The sequence below is a fragment of the Canis lupus genome, chromosome 26 (genome assembly GCF_003254725.2).
Source record: "Canis lupus dingo isolate Sandy chromosome 26, ASM325472v2, whole genome shotgun sequence".
Lineage (NCBI taxonomy): Eukaryota > Metazoa > Chordata > Mammalia > Carnivora > Canidae > Canis > Canis lupus.
Genome location: NC_064268.1, coordinates 24,929,224 through 24,944,001, shown reverse-complemented (window position 1 = coordinate 24,944,001; position 14,778 = coordinate 24,929,224). Strand labels below are relative to the sequence as shown.

The following is a 14,778-nucleotide window of genomic DNA, read 5'->3' as shown; positions in this document are numbered from 1 at the left end:
CCACACCTTCTATCATATGAATGCAGTACCTGCCTGTTCCAGTCGTACCAACACTGGATACTGGATGAAGAGTTTTTTAATGGTCACAAGGAGTGACGTCCACTCTTCTCTCCTCTCATTCTGCACCACCACTCTGAAAGGAATATTGTCATAAAATACTAAACAGCTATCACATACATCAGGCCACTCACAGGGTTTCAAAGGAAAGGAGAAGATGGGATTCCCAAGATTAGGGTAATTTACCATATAATAATAAGTATAAAAGTCAAATGTGTGTAACAAACATTAGCAAAGAAATGTAATCACATCAACAGTCACATAGACTGAAAACAAAAAAGAAAGCATTTTAAAATTGCCATGAGATTATATTAATGCCTAGCATTGAGTAGGAATATGAAATTTTCACATAATGAATTACAATTAGGTGGTCTATAAAAAGCCTAAAAGAAAACATCTATATGTATGGGTTGGGGTTTTTTTTTTTTTAGATTTTATTTATTTATTCATGAGAGACACACAGAGAGAGCCAGAGACCTAGGCAGAAGGAGAAAGAGGTTCCCGGCAAGGAGCCTAATGCGGTACTCGATCCCAAGACCCCAAGACAGGCTGATGGCACACGGGTTTCCAAAATAGTTCTCTGGGGTCAAAGGCAGACGCTCAACCACTGAACCACCCAGGCACCCCATATATGTATGTTAATATATATATATATGTATACACACACACACACACACACACACACACACACAATAAACCTATCTAGGTCAGGGAACTAGATTAGTAGAAAGGGACTGCAGAAGTACCTGGCTGGCTCACTCAGTTGAGCATGAGACTCATGATCTAGGGTTGTGAGCTTGAACCCCATGTTAGGTGTAGAGATTAGTTAAAAATAAAATCTTAAAATAAAATAAAGTAAAAATGGGGCACCTGGCTGGCTCAGTCAGTATGGCTTGCAACTCTTGACCTCAGGGTTGTAAGTTTGAGCCCCACTTTGGGGATAGAGATAACTTAAAAATAAAATCTTAAAAAATACAATACAATACAATACAATAAATAAAAATAAAATCTTAAAATAAAGGGGGGGGTGATGGGTGGGAATCAGTTTACTGCAGACCTCAACCTTAAAGTTTTTGAACCATGTGGATGTACTACTAAAAATAAAATTTAGATTTAAAGAAAAAATATACATTTGCATTAATCTAGTAATTTTAATGCTATGAACTTATCCTAAAGAAATATACGGGGGGGGGGGGGGGGGAGAAATATACAGGGGGTATCTGGGTGGCCCCTGTCAATTAAGTGTCTGACTCTTGGTTTCAGCTCAGGTCATGATCTCAGGATATTGAGATCAAGCCCCATATTGGGCTCCATGCTCAGTGCTAAGTCGGCTTAGGACTCTCTCTCCTTCCTCTGCTTCCCCCCTCACCCACACCCACTCGCTCCCTCTCTCTAAAATAAATAAGTAAATCTAAAAGAAAAGAAAAGAAAAAAAGAAAGAAAGAAAGGAAGGAAGGAAGAAAGAAAGAAAAGGAAAGGAAAGAAAGAAAAGAAAAGAAAAAAAGAAAAGAAATGAAAAGAAAGAAAAGAAAAAAAAGAAAAGAAAAGAAAAGAAAAGAAAAGAAAAGAAAAGAAAAGAAAAGAAAAAAAGAAAAAACACATAGGACCCAGAATAGCCAACCCAATATTGAAAGAGAAGAACAAAGTTGGAGGACTAACACTATTCAACTTCAAGAAGCTACAGTAATCAAGACAGGGTGGCAGTGGTGAAAGAGCAGACAAACAGATTAATGCAACAGATCAGAGGACCCAGAAGCAGAATCCTTAAAATATATCAACAGATCTTTGACAAAGAAGCAAAGACAACATAATGGAACAAAGACATTCTTTTCAACAAATGGTGCTGGAACAACTGGACATCCACATGCAAAAGAAAAAAAAGAAAGTTAGACACAGACTTTACGCTCTTCATAAAAATTAACTAAAAATATGGTTCGATCCTGGGTTTTGGCAGAAAATTTAGAAAGCAATTCAAAATAGGTCATAGACCTAATTATAAAATGTAAAATTGTAAAACTTCTAAAAGCTAACATAGCACAAAACTTAAATGACTCTGGGTAGGATGATGACTTTTTAGATTAAATACCAAAGCCACAATCCATGAAAGAAAGAAATTGATAAGCTAGTCCTTATTAAAATTTAAAAACTTCTGCTCTAGAAAAGACAATGTTAAGAGAATGAGAAGACAAGGCATATTTAATAAAGGACTGTCATCCAAAATACATAAATAACTCTTAAAAATTCAACAATAAAAAAACCCAATTTAAAAATAGGCAGAAGAGTTGAACAGACACTTCATCAAAGAAGATATACATGGCAAATAAGTACATGAAAAGATGTTCCACATCATGTCATAGGGGGAAAGGAAAGAGTAAGTGGGACATTGAGAATTTTTAGGGCAGTGAAAATACACTGTAAGATATTAATGATGGGAGACATGGCATTATATATTTGTTCAATCCCACCGAAAGTACAATACCAAGAGTGAACCTTAAGGTAAACCTACGGACTTTCAGTGACTATGAAACATCTGTGTAGGTTCATTAATTGTAATAAATGTATCTGTCTGGTAAAAGTGGTTGATAACAGAGAGAAGGCCATTATGTATGTGTAAGTAAAAGGGGTGTATGGGAAATCCTTATACCTTCTCTCAATTTTGCTATGAACACAAAACTGTTCAAAAAAAAAGGCAAAAAACAATAAAGAATGCATTAACTATATATCTATCACAGTGATACATAGTTGAATTTAAAAATTAGAAAAAGATTGGGGTGCCTGGGTAGTACAGCTGGTTAAGCATCTGACTCATAGTTTTGGCTCAGGTTGTAATCTCAGGGTCATAATCCGAGGGTTGAGAGATTGAGCCTCGCACTGAGCACCAAACTCAACGTAAAGTCTGTTTGAGATTCTCTCTCCCTCTGCACCTCCCACTTATGCATTCTCTAAAATAAATAAGTAAATCTTTTTCTTATTAGAAAAAGAGTAAATATCCAACAAGGAATTAGTTAAATTATGATAAAATTTCAGACTATGACAAAATATCCTATAGGTATCAAAAAATGAAATGATCCTCTTTGATAACTGTTTGAGTAATGGGTATATGAAAGTTCACAATGCTATTCTCTCTACCCAAGTATATTTGATTTTTTTAAAAACAAAACAAGCAGGCACCCTGGGTGGCTCAGCGGTTAAGCGCTGCCTTCAGCCCAGGGTATGATCCTGGAGACCCAGGGTCGAGTCCCATGTCAGGCTCCCTGCATGGAGGCTGCTTTTCCCTCTGCCTGTGTCTCTGCCAATCTCTCTCTCTCCCTCTCTCATGAATAAATAAATAAAATCTTAAAAAAAAAAAAAAAAAACAAGCCAAAAAATCATCCAATTTTAAAATGGGCTAAACAGGGCCACCTGGCTGGCTTAGTCAGTAAAACATGTGACCCTTGATTTTGAGGTCATAGGTTTGAAGTCCCACATTTGGGTGCAGAGATTACTTAAGAAAAAATAAAATCTTAAAAAAATAAAATAAAATGTGCTAAACAAAAAAAGATCTGAAGAAACATACCACAGTACTAAAAGAACTTCCCTTTGGACTGTAACATCAGACAAGTGGAAAGACAAAAAGAAAATGAAAAAATGAAAAAATTAGCTAAGAAGATGAATATATAATTCACAAAAGAGAAATACAAAGGCCAAAAAGCATGAGAAAACATTTACTCTTGGTAATAAAAAAAAATGACTATTAAGACTCAAGGAGATAACTTTTCTTCCATTCCAATTGGGAACGGGTCAAAAAAAGGAAGAGAATAGTATTCAGTGTTGGCAAGGACAGAGAAATAACATTGCTAGTGGGAAAATAGGATTTTTTACTTCAGTGGTTTTGCAGGGCAATTTTGGTTATACAAATGAAAAGCTTAACAGATATATAGTATTTTTGACCCAATAACTCCATTTCTGGGAACTTATCCTTAAAATTATGCTAAGTTATAAGGTTATAACTAAGGTTATAAGGTTACACTAAGGTTGTGCTTAAACACTGTAAGACCATTCATTAGAACTTTTGACAATAGTGAAAAGTTGAAAATCACTTCAGTGTTCAATACTAGTTAGCAGTTGTAACGTCTAGTTACAACTAATACTAGTTAGCAAATGTTAGCAGTTGTAACGTCTAGTTACAACTAATACTAGTTAGCAAATGTAACGTCTACATAGGAATAAAAACGATGCTGTAGAAATAGAGTATTTGACATGGAATGGCATTTACGATGTAGTAAGTGAAAAATGCTGGTTTAAAAAAAACATCATGTGAAAAAAGCATGAGAGTGGGGCGCTGAAGTGGCTGAGTGGTTGAGCGTCTGCCTTTGGCTCAGGTTGTGGATCTTGGTGTCTTGGGATTGAGACCTACATCAAGCTCTCTGTAGGGAGCCGGCTTCTCCCTCTACCTATGTCTCTGACTCTCTATGTGTGTCTCTCATGAATAAATAAATAAAATCTTAAAAAATAATTTAAAAAAAAAAGCATAGGAGTCTGTGACCACACCTCTGTGAAAATTACTTTTTGTCTCTATAAACAGAGAATAGGGTTTGATGCAGCCATGTAATGGTGACTGCATCTGGAAGGTGGAATTGAGGGTGTTTTGAATTATCATTTACGTAACTATACTTTGTGATTTTTTCCTAAAATAAACTTGTATTGTTTTTATAGTAAGAGAAACACAACCAAAGCTTCTTTTGATCTAAAAAATGTTGAGGGGTGACTTTTTAACGACGTGAGGAAAATTTTAATATATTAATTATATAGTCCTATACACATGTAAATCTATATTTATAACTCATACATTCATGCTTTATACAACCTGGGTTTTTTAAGATTTATTTATTTATTCAAGAGAGAAAGTGAGTGAGAGAGAATGAATGAGGAGAGAGGCAAGAAGAGAAGCAGACTCCCTGTGGAGCTGTGAGCCTGATGCAGGACTTGATCCTAGGCCCCTGGGATCATAACCTGAGCCAAAGGCAGACACTTAACTGACTGAGCCACCCAAGAACCTAATACTATCTGTTTTAATATGTCCATAATTATACTCAAATGAATTCATACATTCATATTCATTAGGTAGAAATAACTTCATATACTGTTAAGCCAAAGAGGTTCTCAGGTTCCAGGCATCAGGAGAACCTGGCTGGCTCAATCAGAAGAGCATGCAACTCTTGATCTCAGGGCTCTCAGTTCAAGCCCCATGTTGCATGTAGAGAGTATTTAAAAATAAAATCTTAAAAAATATTTTTAAAAAAGGTTCCAGGAATCCACTGAAGTGGTATGAAGAATTTAACAGCATGAAGGGATAAATGGTGATGCTGGGGGAAGAAATGGTCCATTACTTTTATGAAATTCTCATAGGGATACAGGACCCAAAAGAAGATCCATAAATAATTTAAAGTATGGTCAGTATGGGGTTGAAGAACGCAGTGGTCAAAAGCACCAAGTCTGAATCAGACTACCTGAGTCAAGTACATATTCCATCACTTAATCCTCCATGGACTTTGGATAAGTTACTTAAACTCTATGTCCAAGTTTCTACATCTGTAAAATGGGGTAACAATAAGCACAAGGAACACTATGATATTTAAATGAAACCAAGATACTAAAGTGCTTAGAATAGTGAGTGTCCCATACATAGTAAGTCCAGAATACAAATGATAACTATTATAATCTTATTACCATCTGAATAGGAGAGGGAGATACTCTTATTTTCTATCTTATGCTCTTCTATAGATTTTTCAAAATTTCTACAATAAAGTTGCATTATTTCTTAAATTATATAAAACGGTAATGTGATAAGTTATAAAGGAAATATAGCTGACCCTTGAACAACATTGGACACTGATAACCCTGCCCTGTGCAACTGAAAATCTGCATATGTTTTGACTCCCCAAAACATTTACTAATAGTCTGTTGACCAGAAACCTTACTGATAACATAAACAGTCCATTAAAATATTTTGTATAAGTATTTTATACTATATTCTTAATAAAATGAGCTAGACAAAAGAAAGTGTTATTAAGAAAATCGTAAGAAGGGACACCTGGGTGGCTCAGTCAGTTAAGCATCGGCCTTCAGCTCAGGTTATGATCCCAGGGTCCTGGGATTCAGTACCACATCAAGCTCCTTGCTCAGTGATGAGCCTGCTTCTCCCCCCCTTCCTTTGCCCCTCTCCCCTGCCACTCCACATTTGTGCTCTCTGTTCTCAAATAAATAAATAAATAAAATCTTAAAAAAAAAAAAAGAAAAGAAAAGAAAATCATAAGGAGGAGTGCCTGAGTGGCTTAGTCAGCTGAGTGTCTGTCTTGATTCTGGCTCAGGTCATGATCTCAGGGTTGTGGGATCGAGCCCTGAATCCGATTCTGTGCTCAACAGGGAGTCTGCTTGAGATTCTCTCCCTCTCTCTGCTCACATGTGTGTGTGCACAGGCTCTCTTTCTCTCTCTCAAATAAGTAAATCTTTTTCAAAAAGAAGACAATCATAAGGAAAATATCTTTACAGTACTGTATTGTATCTATCAAAAGAATCCATGTATAAGTGGATCTATGCAGTTCAAATCCATGTTGTTCAAGGGTCAACAGCATAGCAAAATGTTAATTATGGAACATCAGGTGGTAGGTATACAAGTAATCACTATACAATTCATTCAACTTGTCTCTATCTTTGAAAACTTTATAATAACATATTGTAAAAACAATTATCTAAGCTAAAAATGATGCATGACTTTAGAAAGAAATCTGGATCAGGAAAAACATCTCAATAAAGAATATTAGGACAATTGGCAAAATCTGACATTCTTTTTTTTTTTAATAAAGATTTTATTTATTTATTCATGAGAGACACAGAGAGATAGGCAGAGATATAGGCAGAGGGAGAAGCAGGCTCCCTGTGGGGAGCCAGATGTGGGACTTGTTCCCAGGACCCAGGGATCATGATCTAAACCAAAGGCAGACGCTCAACCACTGAGCCACCCAGGTGCCCCAAAACCTGATATTCTTTTGCAATGTCCTTGCCTTAGGAGATAGATAATGAAATATAAGATATCATATGTCTATTCAATGTCTATTCAACTGATAAATCTAGGTGAAAAGTATATAGATATTCATTATATTCCTCTTTCAACTTTCTAATAATTTAAAATTTTTTGAAATAAAAAGTTAAAAAGTTGCTCAAAAAACTGCCTAAAAAGTTTCCATAACTTCTGTGACTCTTTGTGGCTTATCCACAATCAGTTTTAAAAATATATACATAACCATAAAAGAATAAAAGATATATTCTCTAAGAATGCTATCATAAAATTGAGAAGGGAGAAAAATACAAATTGGCATTTGGTGCCAAATTTGGCATGAGACTTAGGAAGGAAGTAGCTACAAAGAAATATGATTAAGGCTCCAGGTTGGGGGTAGGGGAGAAGACTGGCCATCTGAGACATAAACTAAACCCACATAGTAAACTGTTACTGCAAAACAGAGAGACACTGATTTCGTCTGAGGTAGCAAGGGAAACTAGCAAAGGGTTCTTCCTCTGTTGCAGAAGGAAATAGTCTGAGACAGCAAGACTGAACCAATAAGACAGTTATATGTTTGAGAAAAGCAGTCTCTAAGGGCTTAAACATGTAGTAAGGTGAGGAAATGTACTTCATATCAAAGGAGTTGCTTTTTACTTAAACATAAAATCTCGGTACCCCAGTGAAGAATAAAACAATCCATTTAAAACCTACAGGGACACCTGGGTGGCTCAGTGGTTGAGTGTCTGCCCCTCTGGCTTGGGTCATGATCCCAGGGTCTTGGTGTTGAGTCCCACATCGGGTTCCCCATGGGGAGCCTGCTTCTACCTATGCCTCTGCCTCTCTCTGTGTGGAAAAGTATGGCAGGACTATTAACTCAGATTCTTCAGTATATCCAATGTTTGGAGACAAAAAGGAAGGCTCTCACTGCTTTAGATTTAGATTTAACAAGCAGATCAAACATAAGTTATTTCAGAGACATTAATGAAATCTGAATATTAGACATTGGAAATTACAGAATTACCTTTGTTCAATGTGACCATGATATTGTGGTTATGTGTGAAAATGCTCCTATTTTTTAGATATGCAGAAGAACAACATGTCACAATATCTAGAATTTACTCTAAAATAAAATCTAGCCAAAAAAAAAATAGATGAAGCAAAACAAAGAAACAAAGAAACAAACAAAAACAGATAAAATAAATGAGGCATAATAATAACTGTTAAATCTAGGTATTGGGTATGTGAATGCATCGTATTATTTATTCTTCTTTTCTGGGTGTTTGAAATTTTTCACAGAACAAAGTTTGGAAAGTCTAAATGCAATGTGTATCCTGGATTAGATCCTGGAACATAATGTGGAAAAACTGATGAAATCTGAGAACCACCTGAAATTTTGTTAATGGTAATACACCAGGGCTAATCTTGCAGTTTTGACAAATGCACCTTAGTTATGAAATGTTATCAGGAAAACTGAATAAAGGGTATATGGGAACTCTCTCTCTCTCTGGGCTATCTCTGCAACTTCTCAATAAACCCAGAATTATTCCAAAATGAAAAGGTTAATTTATTTTTAAGTTAGGAAAGAAACAACTAAACAAACAAATGAATAGAGAGCACCTGGGTGGTTCAGTCGGTTAAGCAGTTAAGCTAAGCATAAGACTCTGGCCCAGGTCATGAATCCGGGGTTCTGGGGTGGATGCATCACATCACATCACATCTGGCTTCCTGCTCAGCTGAGAACCTACTTCTCCCTCTCTCTCTGCCCCAATGCTCGTGCTCACTCATGCGCTCTCTCTCAAATAATAAATGAAATCTAAGAAAAAAAAGGCCTAGTAAAGCACTCAAACATACTTATAAAAGTCTTCATAGTACCGTCCCTTGTGATCCTGTCGAATTGAGGCTCGGTTTATTTCAGGAAATTCATCTGAAAAAGAAAACAACACACGTAGATCAGAGTGAGAAGAGAAATTCAGTTTCTCTGCTCCCTCTTCTGGGTTGAAAATTTGCAACACTTAAACAAATGAACAAATGAATGAATGAATGAATGAATGAATAAAATTAAGTATCAGGTTGGCTTTAAGATGAATCATGGGCCACAGACTTCATGCATCCACTAATGGACTATTTTCCATTTTACCCTATGCTCATAACAGAAAACATGGGCAAGATGAGCACTGCAAAGGGAAAGTTATAAGGAATGGGTGGCTAGCTTAATAAGAAAGAACTATAAGAGAAAGACTTACTCACCAAGAGATTTTGCATCATAAAAAGTTCTAGAAAATAGGACCACTGTCACTTCATGACTACAGTTCTTCTCCTAGGAATGAGTAGAGAAAAAGGCTCATGTTTATTTTATTCACTTCACGATGAAGGGGCCTACATTAACATAATATTCCCAATTTTAGGAGGCTCAGTGGCAGCACACTATATTGGATGATGTCACATAATTATAGGTTGCATAATTCAGTGAACACAGCACTGCTGGAATGAGAAGATCTGGATTGAGTTCTGGCTCTGAAATTTACCACTACGTGACTTGGACAAGTTACCTATAGTCCCCGGAATGCAAAAGTGCTTTAAAAACAGGAAATCACCAATAAGTATTGGGTCACTATCTCCTAGCTCTTGATTCAGCATGAACTAGATCACCGCAGGGTCAAAGGATCATGGTATTTATACCTGCTTTACGGTGTTTTAAAAATTTCTTCACAACAGTAGTTTAGGAAACAAGAAGAGAATCCATGCTAGTGGATGTGAGACTCAAATACATCCCCACATCCTACCACTGTTAAAAAATGAGGCTTGGGAACTGCTTAAATAAGCAGGAGTCGAAGCCAAAGCACTGAAGTACCTTTGGATTGGAATAGGGACTAGTGAGAATGAACATTTCCATACAGTCTGGAGATCAACGTTCTGGAAAGAGGGTGTTTACAGATGGCATGAAATCTGGCTTGCATCAGTGAGCCAACAAGCCCAGTTTCAGTTCCTCCCAGATCTTCGAAGATGAGAGCCTACACTGACCACTTCTAACCCACCATACTCACTGACTACACAATTCAGCATTCACCACGTAGGGTATATATACAACATGAAGTACATTACACCACCTTACTTTCCCCCATGGATGTATCATAAGTGGACAGAAATTCCTAAATACAAGCCACATAGCACCAAGAGGAGAGTGCTAGGAAAGAGCAGATCTTCATTAGCCACCAAATAATGTAGTGGATACCCAGTGCTCCAAACTCAACTCCAAATTTATGTGCTTTTGGTATAAGTGATACATAGAAAAAAAAAATGCCTTACAACGGGCTGGTGTGGGCATATGAACCTCTCAACTCATGTGATGATGAGGATACCATTCAATAGGTGATATGGCCTGGGGTTATAAAAATACAGACAGGACAGCACAGAGGTTATGACCTCAGGCTAGCTCTCGGTAAACGGATGGCACCAGATTAGAATCTTCATTCTGCTTTAACATACTGTTAATCATGGGCAAGTTATCCAACCTCTTTAAGCTGTACTTTCTCTGTATAACAGGGGCAAGAGGATTAAGAGAGAGAATGTGGATAAAACACTTATCAAGATACCTAGTATGGCAAAATACTCAATAAATGTTAACTAGGACTACTACTACTACTACTATTACTCCCATCATCACTATATTTTGGGCTCTGAAATGAATTCATAAACTCCCATATCCAATCCTGCTGTCCACAGTTCTAGCTTTAACTTATTAGATAGGAGGTATAAAGAATAAACAACCTTCACCAAACATCCTTAAATCAATAGAGTGGTTATAGGAAGTTATTTTCATTCATTTTCAAGCTCCTGCTTTAAAATCAAGATCTTGGGACACCTGGGTGGCTCAGCGGTTTGGCACCTGCCTTCGGCCTAGGGTGTGATCCTGGAGTCCCAGGATCGAGTCCCGCATTGGGCTCCCTGCATGGAGCCTGCTTCTCCCTCTGCCTGTGTCTCTGCCTCTCTCTCTCTCTGTCTCTCATGAATAAATGTTTTTTAAAAAATCTTAAAATAAAATAAATATCTTGATTTTAAAATATAAACAAATCCTAAGAACGAAGTCCTGTAAACTAATGACTGAGTCTAACCCAAATCCCTCCCCTACATCTAATTACATATATCCACTCACAGAATCTTGGGTTAGGGGACATCTAAGGGGCAACTCAGCCAGACTTGAACTGAAGGTTTTCACAGTCCCAATACTGAAATGGCCATTATGTGGTTCAAGGTAATCATTATTCAGCCCCTACTCACCAAACTTCAGGTGCTGTACTCAGTCAAAAAGAACTGATCACTGTTAAGCCTCATAACTGCAGAAGACTCTGGGCTGGGCTGCTTAATTCCAGCATGTCCCTTCACCAAATTGCTCCTGGATGCTGTACTCTTCTTTCCTCAAATGCTCCCTGGCTTTGATCATACTGGTCTCTTGCTTGAGAATCTTTAATAACTCCCACACTTCTGTCAAGTCCAAACTACCTGTCTTGATGAGACCCTATCCTTCTAATCCATCTCATTACTTAATTATTCTCCACATAAACTCTCTGTGAAGTGCCAAGACCACACCCCACTCTCACACCTGTCTAAATCTTTTTCCTCAAACTGTTCATCTGATACACCCTCTCCATCTTTCTTTCCAACCATCCAAACCTTCCTCAGCCTTCCAGGCCCAAATTCAAAGGTAAATAAAATTCCAACCCCTAAAACACACGGTTTGCTATTGTTTCAAATACGGAGATGCAAGCTCCCTAGCAGGTCTGTAAATTTTCTGGGGGCAAGCATTGTATTTCTACTTCTGTACCCTTCAGAGTTGAAGGATATTGCTCCTGTGTTGCTAAGGAAGATGGGACTTAGATTCAATTGAGACCAGGATCCTATTGAGACCTTATTATGTATAGATGCACATCTTGTGAGGCAGGAACTATTATTACCTCCATTTTACAGAAAAGGGAATAGGGGCCCAGAGAGACTGACTACTCCAAGATTAAAAAAAAAAAAAAAAAAAAAAAAAGGAAAAATAAAGCAAATCAGAGTAGAATTGTAATTTTAAACTCAGTCTGTTTTTACCCAAACTCCACGCTCTTTCCCACCATATAATGTGACCTCAAATAGCTTTCCAATTTAGGTCTTTGATCCACCTTGAGTTAATTTTTTAAAAGATAGATAGATTATTGTTTATTTATTTATTTATTTTCAAGAGAGACAAAGAGCATTCAAGCGAGGTGAGGGGCAGAGGGAGAGAAGTTGATTCCCTGCTGAGTGGGGAGCTGAACACAGGGCTCCATATCACAACTCTAAGATCATGACCTGGGCCAAAATCACAAGTCAGATGCTTAACCAACTGAGACACCCAGGTACCCCACCTTGAGTTAATTTTTGTATATGGCTATGAAGTGAGAGTCCAAATTCATTCTTTTGCATTTGGACACTCAATTGTTGACTCAGAACCATTTGTTGAAGAGACTATTCTTTCCCTCATGAATGGACCTGACATCCTTGTCTAAAGTCAACTGACCATGGATGTATGGAGTGATTTCTGTACTCTCAACTCTATTCCATTGATTTATATATCTATCTCTAAGCCAGGACAACACTGTTTTGACTATGTTAGCTTTGTAGTAAGTTCTGGAATTAGAAAGTAAGAGTCCTCCAACTTTGCTATTCTTTCTCAAGGTTGTTTTGGCTATACAGGATCCCTTGCAATTCCACATAAATTTTAGAATCAGTTTTTCCATTTCTGTGAAAAAAAAAAAAAAAAGGCCATTGGGATTTTGATAGGAACTGAACTATAGTTTGTTTTGAGTAGCATTACCACTTTCACAATATTAAGCCTTCCAATCTATGATCATGGGTTGTTTTTCATTTATTTATATCTTTGTTAATCTATTTCAGCAAGGTTTTATAGGTTTTAGTATGCAAATCATGCACCTCCTTGGGTAAATATTCCAAAGTATTTGATTCTCTCTGATGCTCTTGTAAATGGAATTTTTTTTTTAATAATTACCTTTTTAAAATTTGTTTTTTTTTAAATTTCCTGTTCAGACTGTTCATCACTGATGAAACACTGATTGTGTGTGTTGATTTTTACCTTGCAACTTTGCTAAATCCATTTATAAGCTCTAACAGTTCTTTGTGGATTTTTTTAGGATTTTCTACATATAAGAATTCATCTGTGCACTGAAATAGTTTTACGTATTCTTTTCCAATACAGAGGCCTTCTATTTCTTTTTCTTCCCTAGTTGTTGTGCACTAGAAGTTCCAGTACAACACTGAATACCAGCGGTAAAAGCAGGCATCTTTACCATGTTCCTAAATCCTAAAGGGGAAATTTTCAGACTTTCACCATTTAGTCTGATGTCAGCTGTGGGTTTTCTACAAATGACCTTTATCATGTTGAGGTGGTCAAAGCAATGTAAATACAGAGTTTTATCAATTTAGGCTTTACTTAAGATACTTTAACTAAAGAGGTTAATAGGGACGCCTGGGTGGCTCAGTGGTTGAGGGTCTGCCTTTGGCTCAGGGCGTGATCCTGGGGTCCCAAGTTCAACTCCCACATCAGGCTCCCTCAAGGAGCCTGCTTCTCCCTCTGCCTATGTCTCTGCCTCTTTCTCTGGGTCTTTCATGAATAAATAAATAAAATCTTAAAAAACAAAAAGGCAGCTTACTAGAAATAGTGTATTTCTAAAATCTGCAATGAGTAATATTTATACAATGAGATTTAGTGCATAAGAAACATACCTTCCACTTGGTAAAGAGATCAGCAAGGAAACCATTCACAGCTTTCTCAAAATATAGATCCCCTGAAAAGCAACAATGAGAAGAGGGTGAAGATTATCTTTATTTCTTGTTTATAATATCTTCTCTCAGTAAAGTAGCAGGAATAGGACCAAAGACAAGGTGGGTTCTGCTATATCTTAAAACAAGATCATAAAAGCCAGATGTATAAAAGTAGTTTATAGACTTTCTAGACTTTCTAATTGAGCCAAATTTAATATTTGCTTCACTCTGTAGACGCTGTGACTCTAAGGTAAAAGCCAAGATTGAAAATACTTTGATGACTGAAAAATGCAGTGTTAACTTCAGAATGAGAGAACCATCTAACCCCTAAAAGTGCGTATTTTCACAGTGATGCTTAAAGTTGGTTAGAAGATGACCCTGGGCATTCACCAAATTATCAGTTGCAGTTTCTGCTGTTCTTGAGTGACCCTGATGACCCATAACAGAAATTAGTTTGTAATTTTGCTAACCACAAATTTGAAATACATGTACTGTATGTACATATGACTGGTGTGTTGGACACTGTAACCACATCTCATAGCAGCCCTCTACTCATTACATAGTAACTCTAATAAAATAAGACAAACATGAAGATTTCTGTGAGTGATAGGAAGAGAAATGAACGATATCAAACAAAGTATTGGTTCCTAGGCATCGAGTGACTTTATGACCTTCCAACCTGTACATGTAGAATGATTAAAGATCTGAGAAGTCAGATTTTCCATTACGGGAACTCCATGTAAATATATATATGTAAAATATTTACCTTCGATTTATTTTGGCATTGACGATTTGTAAAGATCTTACGACACATTTTTAGAGAATGTCAGTAGCTTACTATAAAATGATACCAACTTAGGGGAAACCAGAAATGTCTATCCAGT

General features: G+C 36.9%; 1 protein-coding gene across 14 annotated transcripts in view; it reads right to left on the bottom strand.

The window, feature by feature from the left end:
• DEPDC5 (DEP domain containing 5, GATOR1 subcomplex subunit) overlaps positions 1-14,778 on the bottom strand; it is a 125,101-nt gene that overhangs the window by 89,959 nt on the left and 20,364 nt on the right. For all 14 annotated transcript variants that reach the window (XR_007406096.1, XR_007406095.1, XM_025474645.3 and 11 more), the window contains exons 10-13: positions 13,856-13,917; positions 9,344-9,413; positions 8,948-9,020; positions 30-133 (exon numbers count right to left, since the gene is read on the bottom strand). Coding sequence is in view for 12 of the 14 variants with exons in the window: in XM_025474645.3 (XP_025330430.1) it covers positions 30-133; positions 8,948-9,020; positions 9,344-9,413; positions 13,856-13,917 (309 nt within the window). In the remaining 2 variants the exon portion in view is untranslated. The remainder of the gene's footprint in view (positions 1-29; positions 134-8,947; positions 9,021-9,343; positions 9,414-13,855; positions 13,918-14,778) is intronic.